General features: G+C 38.9%; 1 protein-coding gene across 1 annotated transcript; it reads right to left on the bottom strand.

Moving 5' to 3' along the window:
- Positions 1-2,993: 2,993 nt before the first annotated feature.
- LOC139298883 (homocysteine-responsive endoplasmic reticulum-resident ubiquitin-like domain member 2 protein) lies at positions 2,994-10,798 on the bottom strand. The gene is made up of 9 exons (XM_070921694.1): positions 10,746-10,798; positions 9,950-10,271; positions 8,749-8,826; positions 7,519-7,632; positions 7,214-7,344; positions 5,973-6,086; positions 5,584-5,871; positions 4,864-4,981; positions 2,994-4,095 (listed from the first exon to the last, which is right to left on the bottom strand). The coding sequence occupies exons 2-9, from the start codon at positions 10,094-10,096 to the stop codon at positions 3,928-3,930; spliced, it is 1,158 nt and encodes a 385-aa protein (XP_070777795.1). The 5' UTR covers positions 10,097-10,271; positions 10,746-10,798; the 3' UTR covers positions 2,994-3,927.
- Between the last annotated feature and the right edge of the window lie 2,907 nt (positions 10,799-13,705).

The following is a 13,705-nucleotide window of genomic DNA, read 5'->3' as shown; positions in this document are numbered from 1 at the left end:
GGTACATTCAAATAGATACTACGCCACACTACTACTGCATACATCTTTTTAGACTTAGCTCATGACTCATCTCTCCTGCCTGAAGGGAGACACTCAGTATTGATATTGCTGCTCATAAGTTGGTCATTTGTTTTCACTGTAAACCTCACTGTTCACATTGTATGTGATGTTATAGAAATATCAGTATGTATGTATACTGTGTTCTTTTCATTTGTAACATTATAGACAACCTACTTCAGAGGCCATATGAAGTCTGTACTGTACAGTAAGCACTTTGCCAGTATAGTTTCTTACTTAAAATGGATTATAGTGTGTTAATAAAAAGGTTACTCCTCCTCCCACCGTATCTATAGAGCTGTTGTTCAAATGTCAGTTAAACAACTCAGGAATCTTGAACGATTTCTGACTGTGATCACTTTATTCTTTTGTCACAAGGCAGTGTTAATTAACTGTCCACTGTATTCATCGCTGGTATCACAACTATTTTAATAAATGCTGTAAATCATAAAATATAGTAAAGTGCAAAATATAAAAGAGAATATTCGTGACCCCAGTTGCACCTGTTTTTATACTGTATGTATTATTGTTGGTAATAGTGCGTTTGTGTGGATGTGTGTGTGTGTGTGTGATCATTTGGTATGTTCAGCGTTGCAAATCATTTTATGCAAAATATTTCTACAGTAAATGTAAAAACTATTATATTATATTAAGTTGTTCTTATTTTGTGCAGTCGTGTTTTAGCAATAAGTATCCCATACTGTGCAATGTATGGACTCATGAACCTAGCTAATATTCAGGCAAAGAATAATTTGTGAAATTAGATTTTTGTGTCTGTTTTCATGGACTCTGTCTGTGTGTAGCTAGAGTGACTATACGGACTATAGCTTACGTGCCTTGTCGAAGCTCTTTATGTGCAAGTCTTGTGCTGATAGTTTAAGTGTTCAGAACAGATGTACAGGTACACACATGGTGGCACACAAATGCCAAAGACAGATCATTACTTATCAAGAGTGAACCAGTACACAGCTCATTTTGCAGAGGCTTAACGTCTGTCGTAGTGTTATTCCACGTCTGTGTGAAAGTCATAGCCTGAGCCACCGACTCAAACGATGTAACTCAATTTATCTTCCATCTACAAATGTAACTCTAGATACTGTTTCTGTCTGTGTGTGTGTTCTACGGCTCTAGTATTTGCTCACGACATAAAAGCTCTGTAATCAATATTAAGGTACTGGTTTTTTGAATGATTGGTGAATGTAAAACGATTGTACTGTCAACATCAAAAATGAAATCAATGACATTTTTGCCAAACATCTATTAAGTTGTTTCCTCGCACACACGTACCATTTGATATGAAGATGTGAGTTGTCCGATCAGTGGAATCATCACAATAGAGTAAACATCCACCAACTAAGTACTTACCATTTCATAATGTGGTTTATTTTGATGAAAAATATTTTCACATGACATCAGTTTCTATATATATATATATATATATACCCTCCATCATCACTCCAACAACACTTAGTAAAAATGCATTTGTCCTGATGTACAGACACATAACATCAGTGAAGCACATAGCATCCTGTTGTTAGCTTGAATGATGACTTTTCTGTCATTGCCGATTGGTGCAAAGCAATAAAAGTGAATACATGGTGATTTTCTTCTGTCGTCATTTAAATCATTCTGTGAGCTTTATAGGAAACGATGCTCATACTTCTTGAGTCTTGAGTTTTCGGTAGTTTTCAGGTGGTCTTTCTCCCATCACATTTTTTTCATCTTAAAGCCAAGTATAAAAGTTATGTCTGTATAATTACTAATTACAGTCAAAACTACAGCAGGACCAATTCATTAGCCAGGCTGATATCTCCTATTTTAGCTCATCGCACATACATTGGTATATCAGATGTTGGCCATTACATAATAAGACACTGTAATGAACTGAAAAATGCCAGAGATCAAAGACATGTTTGAGGTCATTTAGAAACTAAAACTGTAAGGGGGTCCTAATCAAAAATGTTTGTTATGTGATTATTATTGGCCTATATTTCGTCGTCGGATCTCTTAAATATTGACATCGGTGTTGGTTGAGCTAGAGTCAAAACTGATGGGGCCTCAAGGATAAAAGAGGAAAATGTTAGTAGCTTGGTGTATAGACAAGGGTTTACATTTATAACAAGCCTGTTGGTGTTTTTAGTGTTTAAGACAAAAGGTGGCAGCAGAGGTCTGTCTCACACACCACAGCTGAGCACTGCAGGCTCACTAATGCATCACTTTCACACTTGCATTGCCTCAATTTAGACTTTCTGTGTCACCTTGATTGCTTGTAAAAGGTTTTACCCATATAGACTAAAGGGTCGACTAATTGGCCTTAGTTTAACGATGTACGTTGAGAGTAACAAGAGGAATAACAATCACTTCTTTAATTAAGCTACAATGGGAAGTGCGTCAGCATGAGATAATGTTCACTTCACTTTTTAACAATTCTAAGAAATTAAATTGTGCCCAAAATTTCACTTCAATGGTGATGTCAGCATTTTATTATACTTATGCACTGTTGAATATGACTGTTGTAATCACATCTATTTAATTTGTTTGAGGCTCTTGATTGCTCATTATACTTGCGCAGCATGTGCTCTAATCCAGGCGCAGCTCTGGCTCCATCTCCGTGCTTCCGGACCAGAGTAAAGTCAAGTCCATAAATAAAGTCGTCGACTCAGAAGACTCAATATTTGACTATTTTTTCCACACATCCATGTTGTGTACCAGATCTTCCACCCAGTCTTTGCAACACAATATAGTACATTGTAAAGAGTATCCTTTCAAAGCCCAATCAAATACAACAACTCTAAGTTATGTTTCTAAGGGCCACCTACTATAAGAATTAAGGACGTTGTCTTTATTTGGCTCAGTTAAATCGGCACATTGCTGTTTGCTTAAGTGAGAATCTGGAGAAAAAGATAAATCTAAAAACACGACTACGTTACCATGAATGAAGGTTTAATAAACATGAATATTATTATTGGTACACAACATGTTAAAGGTAACAGCAGCAGCCATTTTCACAAACTCAAGAGGTGTACATTTTGTCCTACATGAATTGTGGCAGTGCTTTATTTATTTGAGTGTCTCTTGTCCGCTCGATGCCACATGACTTAAATCCCAACAACAGACATACTGTTTATTCCATTCCATTGAACTGAAAATCAGTTCTTCTTCCTCACTCAACTCTTTCAATGGTGGTACATCATTTCACTTTAGTATAAATCACACGTCTGTAGCCAACATCACTCAGGGACACACTTCAACACAGTACACAATGTGTTCGCACACATTTTATGAACTCTCACGTCAAAATCACTCATGTAAGTTATCACAGGCGCTACTGTACATGGTTCAGGATTATTCACTGAAGGTCAGCTTTTGGACTTAAGTGGCTCTCTTAAAAGTCTTATTTGGATACAACCACCATTACAAAAACAAACATTACAATTCAAACAAAACTATTTCAACCAATATTGCAGCTTCTTACAAAGAAAATTAAAAGAGATTCAGGTTGTTAAACACAAGTAGCGCTGTATTATTTTTCTTGCGCTGTCCTTATTTTATAAATAACAGAAACAATGCATTGGCTATTATTATTTTGACTATGTTTACAAGGCAGTAAAAGTAAAACTAATGTTCCTGACAGTTTTTTGTCTTTGTGTAGACAAACAAAAAAAACCTCCACATGAAGTGGCCATCTTTCTCTTTTTAAATCCGTCATTTGTGTGTTTTGGCTCAAAGTCTTAGATATGTAGTAAAGTAGACTACTGGGAAACTACAACACTGCATTGCAACGGAAACAGCTTCCCTAAGCAGGTAGGACATTTGTCCCCCTCTTAAAGAAAGACTGTGTTCCTGTGGAGAACCGTGGCGGCTCGTGGCTCAGTTAGCAGCGTTTGGCGGCCCCTCTGGGATGAGTGACATGAAGAAGGTTATGATGAATGACCACGTGGAGGACAGGAAGCCCGTGTGGGGGACACTGTTTGGATCTTCTGCTCCTTCCTCTCCACTTTCCCCATCATCATCCGAGCCGTCGTCCATCGCTCCTTCCTATACGGGACAAAGTCAAGATATAAAAGGACACTGTATGTTTCACACTACCATGCAGCGCACCAGATGAGACTACAGCATGTGACATATTTGACGGTGAAATTAGATTTGTAAACTTGAGCAATAGCACCCTAATGCAAAGTTACTCTCAATGTCTGACCAATTCAGACTTATCATATGCAGATAAAGCATTTTAAAAGGAGCCAGAGTCCATTTTGTTCCCTGATGAAGATACCCTGGAAGATAAAATGTGATTGTGGTGTTTTCATTTATGTCTTGACTGATTAAATAATCGATGTATTATTTTTTACAATTAATTGTTTAAGTTATAAAATGTCAGAAAGTAGCGCACCATAATATCCCATAGCCCATGGTGACATCTTTAAATTGCCATTTTTTTGTGGGACAGACAATCTAAAGCACAAAAATAGTCAATTTACAATGATATAATCCTCACCTTGAGACACAGCAGATGTTTGGCATTTATGCTTAATAAATTGCTTAAATGATTATGAAAATAGATTAATTTACTCGTTCCAGCCCTACTTGTCACTTTGACTCAGCTACTCAATGCATCTAAGTTGTATTCTAAACAAGATGGGGAGGCTTATTCTCGTTTTGATGTATTAGTATTGGAACTGTACATATCTGGAAACTGGTACTTTAGTGAACGACTTGTACTGCAGACACGATCATTGCTACAGATTAAAAACCCATCATCCCTGGGTAATGTTCTTGGTAAAGCTGAGATGGATGAGAGACGGCTACCATTTCTTGTAAGTCGTGGTTTTGTAGCTCTCCCTCCATGTCGTCCTGATTGGCTCTGTCTCCAGGAAGCTGGAGGAGCTCATTCTCCAGGTTGAACGGAAACCAGCCGGCCTGATGCCTGTGGACAGAAACAAAGTGACATTACAAATGTTTTTACACACTGCCACTAACAATTATTATCATTATCCATTTATTATTAATCATACTTTTGAGCAATCCGTGAGCTGTTTAGGCTCTTAGGTGAAAATGATAACAAATGCCTTCACAAGTTCCCAGAGCCCAAAGTAATGGCTTCAAAATGCCTAATTTTGACCAACTTTCCATGTTATGATAAAGAGAAACTAATCATGTGTAACCTGCAAATGCTTGGCTTTTACTGAATAAATGACTGTAGTAATATGTAGTAGTAATACGAGTAGGCAATCTATTGCAATAGTTTAAACTCCTGTTGATTGTCAATATGAAATTAGATTGAGTTTGACCACAATGTGTTTTTGTCAAAATGAGTTTCTTCTCAGGCTGAAATCCCTCTGAATAAGCATTTACAATAATCATGTGACCTTAACACTAAACACTTAGATGCATCAATGCCTTTAAATAAAGAGCTTTGATGTAGTTGCAGACAAGTGCCCCTCTATCGGTATGGGAGGTGGATGGCATGTCGTACAATATTAACCAAAAGCCCAAAGTGCCAAATCAATAAACAGCAGCATAACTCACAGGTAGAGCACCAGCATGGCCATCATCACCATGACAAACCGACTGAAGGAGGAATAGAAGTAGACTACACTGAGTAAGATCGCAGCACGTGAAATTGTGTACACCAAGTCCAGCCAATCCCGGTTCAGCTCCTCCTCGTTCAGGATCTCCCCTCCCTGGGCGTTCATCTGGACTTCCGGGTTGCCACGGCGGTCCGCCTGAGGTCGCTGGCTCAGAGGATCGGGCTGGTTAGACTGAGTGGGGGGCTGGTCTGGCCTGAGGTGTTGAGAGGAGGCAGCCAGTAACTGACTGGAGGCAGAGAGAGACACAGAGACGATAAGAGATGGTAACACTGTTTGCTTCCTAAACAACGCTCTATAAACATTCACCAGAAACATGTAGGGACTTACTAATGCATGTAGTACTGCCGGGCGTACAACTGCTGCCACCACATTAGCGTCATTGGGTTGTAATAAGCGGGCATGTTTGTGGGAGGAGTCGACTGTGTGGAGAACTGATTCCAGCTGGAAATAGAGACAATGCATTACAGGAAAAGTAACATTTGACCTACCACTCAAACACACACACACACACACACACACACACACACACACACACACACCTACTATATGTTTTTGATTGTAGATACATTAGACTTAAGATTTGTTTAAGATGAGTTATTAACAGCTATGGCATCAACTGACAGCCGAGGTAATTTTCTAATCAAGAAACACGTCTAATAGCAACATGAACCTTTGGCTGAGATGTACAGAAAATCTAACTTTGCACTGGCAAATAAACTTTAACCAAAACTAATCAAACAAATTATTTCAACCCAATAGACATGGAATACGAAACAACTCGGCTTCTCATTCAGACATAACTGTCTTTTATGTTAATGTTCCTTACGGCTTCATTCAGATGTGATAGGACTTTTCTATGAGAGAGCAGCAAAGCTCATGCGAGTTTTCTGCTCTCTCACCGGCTGCATCACTGATGGGTTTTAAAAATGATTTTTCCGTTAAAGCTTAAATTAATGTCCACTGTGAGCGCGAGGGATGCTCGCCTGCTCCTCACAGTGAATCCCCTAATAATTTCCCTCATCCATTTCCTTATTTATTAGATAGAGAATCTTGCTGCATATTTTATAATGCCCCACAGTGCACAAGCATGACAAGACGTTAATTTGAGACTCTCATTTAATTCCCTGCTATATATAAGCCTTTTCCTGGATATTCATGATTTTTTTTTAACTCTTTGCCTCCTCGTGGCAAAGGGGATAAAAAGTCCTTTTCATTGACTGATCTGGCTTGAGAAGAATCGCTTTAACAATGTTAATTCAGCTCATTCTCAGTGTTTCATAAGTTATAAACTGATTGTCGTCGTGACTTGAACACAAAAGCAACTTAGATTCTAATTCAGATATGAGACCAACATGTTAACTTATTGTCACATTTACATAATGAGGTGCATGTATTAAAGGGGCTTAAGGCACAAGTGTATTTGATAACTTATCTGTAAGTCTGGAATTATCCCCTTAAAGTTAAATTTTATGTTCTAAAGATCTTTAGTTGCTGTAGTGGGCTTATTAAAATACCCTTTAACTCCGAACCGCAGTATTTCTCACAGTTTCACCAGTCCAAAAGCTTACCTGTGCATAAATTGTGTATACATATGGTGGTCAGGGAAGGGTCCAGTTCGCTGTCTGAGTCCATCACTGCTCTCTCCTGTAGGTGACTGGCTATGTTGACCAGTGGAAGGACGATTAGAGTTTGGAAGTGGCTGGAACCAAAAAAATAAGTTCTGAATATTAGTAATGGTTCATGGTCCATCTTGGAAGAAAGTTTTTTTAAATCCTCAGGGAGGTGTAGATCACAGCAGTGAGCTGGATGATGAAAGGAAATGTGCCGATGATGAAATGAACAGAAAGGTGTGAAGAGTGTGTGGCTGACCCACCGTGGGACCAGCCGTGTTCTCCTGAGGCTTGTTACCGCGGCTGCGGGGGGGCTTCGGGGAGCTGGGAGGGGTTCGTGAGGCACACACCAGATGGAGCATATGGTACTCATCCTGCTGTAGAAGCCAATACAGCTCATTATCAAACAGAGTCCAAGTACTGCATGTTTGAAAAAAAAAACTTTTAAACTTCATGGGTGTACAGTGGAACATTAAACCAATACATAACACTTAAAAAACATTTCTAAATCTACTTTTTGGACATTTGCTTTAAGAAGAAGAATTACAAATAACAGTTATATTCATAATATCTGCGCAATATTGGTAAATGTTGTACTGATAAATACACAACAACATGCTCAATCGATTTTCTCAATAAAATCCACGCACTTACAAGAAAACCTGAGATTACTTTGATGGCAAATATTGCTGTGGCCCTGAGGTGCAAAACAAGCAGCAAATTGGGGAATAAAACAAGTCTAATCAATTCAAAGAATAAAACATAAAATAAAGATCAAAATAAACTCTCTCAGTATGGTGGCAATACTCCTCTTCATTAATGTTTTCTTATTGGGAGCTGCAATGCCACCCATCACACTTTAGCATGGATAGCATGTTTGTCTATCTGACAATACCATTTACATGTTGCACAAGGTTATTTATATGTATTATACTTGTAGGAGCCTGTCATGGTGCGTAAATATGCCAGTTTTAACCTGTCAGGTGTGTGTTTCAAATTTAACACATTTTGATTCATCAAAACACTTCAAAGCAAGAAAATATTCAAACCTCCATGCATAAGCAAACTCAGTGTGGACACCTGAACATCACATCCCTATGTAACTGAACACCTCTTTCCAAAACCATAGCTACGATGTTGCTATAACAGCCTCCACTCTTCTGGGAAAGCTTTCCACAAGGTTTTGGAACCTGGCTGCTCCCAATCAGAAAGAATTAGTGAGGTCAGCCAGTGATGTTGGCCGATAAGGCCGGGCTCACAGTCCATTTTGCAAGCTGTTGAATGGTGTTGAGGTCAGAGCTTTGTGCAGGCCAGTCAAGTTACTCCAGACCACACTGACTGAGAAAACCATATCTTTACAGACCTCACTTTGTGCAGGGGGGCATTGTCATGTTAAAACAGGAAAGGGTCTTCCCTGTGCGTCTTGTTAGCTTTAGAATTATTAAACCAGAACCACTCTAATAACTATGAAATCTGCAACAGAGAGAGCTTACCTTTCTGAGCACATCTTTTAAGGTAAAGTGATCCAAAAGCAGCTTCCCAGAATACACCAGCCTCTGGTCTTTGGAGCTCTAAAAATCCAAAATTAAAATGATAATGGGGTCAAAGGAGAGAATTGTATATCAGCAAAAATGTAAACAGTTTACTTCATTTTGTTTGCCCTTCTTAAACACTTCTAGTTAATACTGACAACAATGTCAACAACAGCAACACAACAATAAGCAGGAAAATAACAAGCTCGGAAATGTAGATCACGACACCAAAAGGCAGAGATTTTGTGTGAGTGAGTAATGAGGATGAGATCATAGTAACCTCAATCGGGATAAGTGGGTCTTAACAGTGGATTAAACTGGCAGTACAACAAGGTCAGAGTGTGTCTTCTTAAAGCCTACACTCATTGTACAACCATTCAGGAACTTAAATAGCCTACATTAAATCCTGGCCAACTTGCAACTGAGAACCTTTCATTGTAGGTTCAAGCTGTCTCATTGTTAAATATGCCACAGTTAATGTCTGCTAAATTACACAAACAAAAGTGCAGCCCTTACAGGGGTTACTCTGCAACTCTACAAGGCAGCAGCATGCCCCTGTGTGTTTACAATGATTGCATCAGTCCTGAGCAGAGAGGAAAGGGAGCCATTTCAGATTAGCAGCACAATACGGCAGGAATCTAAACGCCTTCCTTTCACTGTGCCATCAAGTGTGCAGATTCGAAGGCTGTGACTGCAACTTCTTTCACTTCAATGAGTGGATCAAGGTTAATGGTCTGTGTCACTTTTAACAGTAATGTGAATGACAGAGGGAGCTTAGCAGAATTCAAACAGCAAGAGAAGTTAAAACCAGAAAACGTCAACAGTTTAAACCCACGTGGGGACATCCTGGTGGCCCAGCTGACTGTGCATACCATACAACTGATGTTAACAGTTTGTGTCGGGCTGGGGACATTACATGTTCACCTCATCAGTTTCTCTCTCACCACATGCTTCCTGTCACACTATGTGGCCAATCTGCCCAATACAGGCAAAAAAAAACACAGCACACAGGATGTAGCTCTTCCTTGTGATTCAACAATGGTGATCAGCAGGTTTGGATGACAGAGACAAGTAGGAGAGGCATAGAAATAAGCACTGGCATTAATACATCATTCATGTTTTCATCTCAACTGCTTAAAGTGGACTGGGGGAAAATACTCACAGGTTTGCTTGGGTATACATCTGACAGGTGTGCTTTGAGTTTCTCCACAGTCCAGTTCTGGTAACAGTTGATGGTCTGGTCATCATACTTCTGGTTGGGTGCCTTGATGACAAGGATAACTGGACTGTCCACAACACCTTGATCCATGACTCAAAACCATTTGTCTCCAGTGGAAAACAAAAGATCTGGACTGCCCAGTCAGGGTACTGGCTACAGTCCCCCTTATAGTTTTCTACTGGGTTCCTGGCACCATCGGGGCAAAGCTTTAATGTTATGTGAAGGTGTTTCCTGTAATTCTGTACAGACGGCACACAGCTGGAACCTGAGGAGAGAAAGGGAAACATGAGGCTAGCGTAACCCCGCTAAAACATTAGTAAGACATATTACGGACGAGTACTTTAAAAATAATATTTGGCAAATAATTAACAATTACTTGTTTGAATGCGGTGTGGGACGTTAACGTTACTCTGACACACATTTAACCAGACAAACGGTTAATGACAACTAGCGTTACAACGTTATAACGAGCTCGTACAGATCGATAGAGACGTAAAGGCATGTATGGGATAAAATAACATTTGCTAACAAGCAGCCCTGGTTAGGAGAATTTAAAAACTGGCTAAGCTAACCTAACGTTAGCCCCCAGTAGGTTTTCTGCTAACGTTACTAGGTTAATGTCAGTCAACTCAAGCAGGAAAAGTTGTTAACTAGCATACTTAGCGAGCCAGATTACAACGATCTAGTTTCATAAAGATATTCGTCTCAAACAGAAGAGTGATATATCTTGATTACCTACCTTGTTTATCCCAGTGACTGAAACATACAGCCTACTTGTAACGTAACTCCTGCTCCTGACTGAACCTGGGTGTTGGTCTTCTTCGTTGGATTTTCGGGATGCTGTCGACATTCAACGTTTATGGTTCATTACCGCCACCTACTGGTCGATGTGTCGGTTACAGTAGAGACATAATAATAAAATCTAGTATATAACCATCAAGATGTCTTTATATACAGTATATGGCAATGACTATATTTAAGAAATAAGTAACTACATGAATAAATAGGAATATCAAAATTCATATAAATTGGTTGGACAAAATAGTATAAACGTTTTCTCAGTATAATGCCATACAATTCAATAGAACCACAAGCCTCTAAAATAAACATAAAGTTGAATCCACACCTCTCTAAAACAAAAACTAAACGTTATAACCTTCATGAAGGTAAAATGTATTGCAGGGCTGTAATATGAGACTCGATTCATTTTAGCTACTGTGTGTGTACCAAACAAACAGGCATTTTTTTTTGCATTTTTATAGGCATTTTTTGGGCGATGTGCCATGATGGGCCTTATTGAAGTTGAAGGGATTCAGTTCTACTGCCATCTGATGGTGGCACAGCATAACACCCCTGCCTCACTCTAGTTCTCTATGATTTTATCAAACAAACTTTTGGTGTCCATGGTCAGATTTCTCTGGGGGTTTTGTTTGTTCACTGTAAAAATCAAGGCCAGCTCTGCAGCAGAAAAACAATTTCTTTGTTAATTTATTAAAATAAAACAAATATAAGTCCCACAATTGGGAAGCAGTAAGCATTACACCTGATATGTAAGTTTAATAAAGCAAAAATTATTTAACCAATTAAAGTTGCAATCTGTAATATTTTACACATTTAAAAAAAGGTGATTCGGGTTATTCAGGTTATGTAGTGGTATGTAGTGAAAATGTCATTAACTGACCAGGTGATGTAAACACAGATATACAATTTACAGATGTAAAGAAGGGATGAAGCTTCGTCAAGTGAGCAGGTGTGACCTGACAAAGCCATTAGTATGAAGAGTGTACAACTGAACTAAATGCATAATATTGATGATGCACAAAAATATTATGCATTCTGGTTGAATTATCAGGTACACATGAGAAGGGGCTGTTCTGTATGGACACATATGCACATAGTAAGTCATCACCTAAAAACACTTTTACCATTAAAGCTAGAAAATAATCAAGCCTAGGGATTACATGAAATTCTGCATTAAAAAAAAACATAACCTTCCAGCAAGTTGACCTATTATGGTCTTCAATGAAAAACTGAGAATAGATGTGTTCAATCTGCTCTGAAAATGGGTTAGCCTACTTCTGCTTGATTCATAAAATCCTTGCAGGCCCTTGAGTAGAACAAAAGTTCCATTATTCATCCTGTTTTAATGTCTTTGTCAAGCTTCTGCTTGTGTGCGTGTGTGTTACTTCACAGCCTGTGATCTGTGTTTTTAGGGGACAAGAGCATGTCAGTGTTTTGAAATCAATCACAAATATACCAAACCACAGCGAGTTGCACTAGTAAATCCATGATGTGCATTCCTTTGCACATGTGACCTCTTTGATTATTACCCCACTTCTTGACCCAGATTTCCTCCAGGTGCCCCAGTTTCCTCACAGAGTCCAAACACAGGTGGTGTGATTTGGTCATCTGTTCGTATGTGTCAGCCCTATGACACACTGGCAACCTTTCCATGGTGTACCCCCGCCGCTCACCTATTGTGTGCTATGATTGGCTCCAGCAAAATGACCCTGAATAAGATAAAGCAGGGAAAGATGATGGATGGATGGATGGATTTCTTGAACCAGAACTTTGGGTCATTCTCTCCCTTATAGTAAAATACGTTGTTTTTTTTCAAATGTGTTTTGGCATTTTCTGCATACATTCTCTTAAAGATTCATGAAGGGTTTATTCCCAAAACTGATTTTAAATAGCAAGTATTTAAAATCAGTTTTGGGAACAAACCCTTCATGAATCATATGCTAGTTGATGGTTGCTTGTTTATTCTTCATGAGTTACACAACATATTAGGACTTCCTACAATAAAAACACCTCTCATCAGGAGGGTGAAGCACTTTCCTTATGACGTCCGTCACGTTTGTTTCACTATGTTAACACCTTGGACAAATCGCTCTCTCTCAGAGGATGCAACATGTTGACAAGGTGATGTACAGTGTAGTAGAACTGCAGTGTCTCCTTTAATAGCACTGCATTAGTAATGTCCAATTTCTTTCATTTCCCTCTCCCTGTGTGTGTAATCCGTCTCTTACCCTGCTTCACAAAGGACAATTTTTCCCACCCTGCCTCAATTTAACAGTGGGAAATATTGTAATATTGGACACTTTCGACCTACTGCCACTATTTGTGAGATTTTAAAAGTGGAAGGGGTTGAAATGAGGTCAGCATTAACCTAAATTATGCTAATAAGTTAGCATGCATCATTTGATAACATGGGGTGTTCATCAGGAGTGTTTTTAAAGATGTTTCTTTTCTCCCCTCATTGGTTGTGTCTCCGTTGCTGTTGCCATTATGTCCATACTCAGTCTGTTCAATGGGCTCTTGCTGCAACCACAGTGCTCTAATTAGATTTTAATAAAACCTGAATTGATCTGAGTTGGGTGTCAAGCAAAGTACATGGGTAAAGATTTGTTTGTGTGCTTGCATCAGGAAGGGATTGTGCAAGAACATTACAGATCAGTGATTCTCAGTGATTGTTCCTGATTTTATTTATTTCACTTTGACGTAGGTAAAGTGACCTGCTGATATTGGTTGCACCTTATAAATGGACCTTATTTATTTGTCTATTTACTCAGAAAAACATATCGATCACATTTCACTATCACCCCTCCATTTAGTATTCACAAGCAGTAGGATATATTAAAAATTTGTATTTGTCAACAACCATAACTCCTGCTGTGAAACATCTGCAACTGATATATA

This window comes from Enoplosus armatus, chromosome 16 (genome assembly GCF_043641665.1).
Source record: "Enoplosus armatus isolate fEnoArm2 chromosome 16, fEnoArm2.hap1, whole genome shotgun sequence".
In the NCBI taxonomy this organism is placed as follows: Eukaryota; Metazoa; Chordata; class Actinopteri; order Centrarchiformes; family Enoplosidae; genus Enoplosus; species Enoplosus armatus.
Note: the sequence above shows the minus strand (reverse complement) of the source record. Positions and strands in the feature narration are given on the sequence as shown.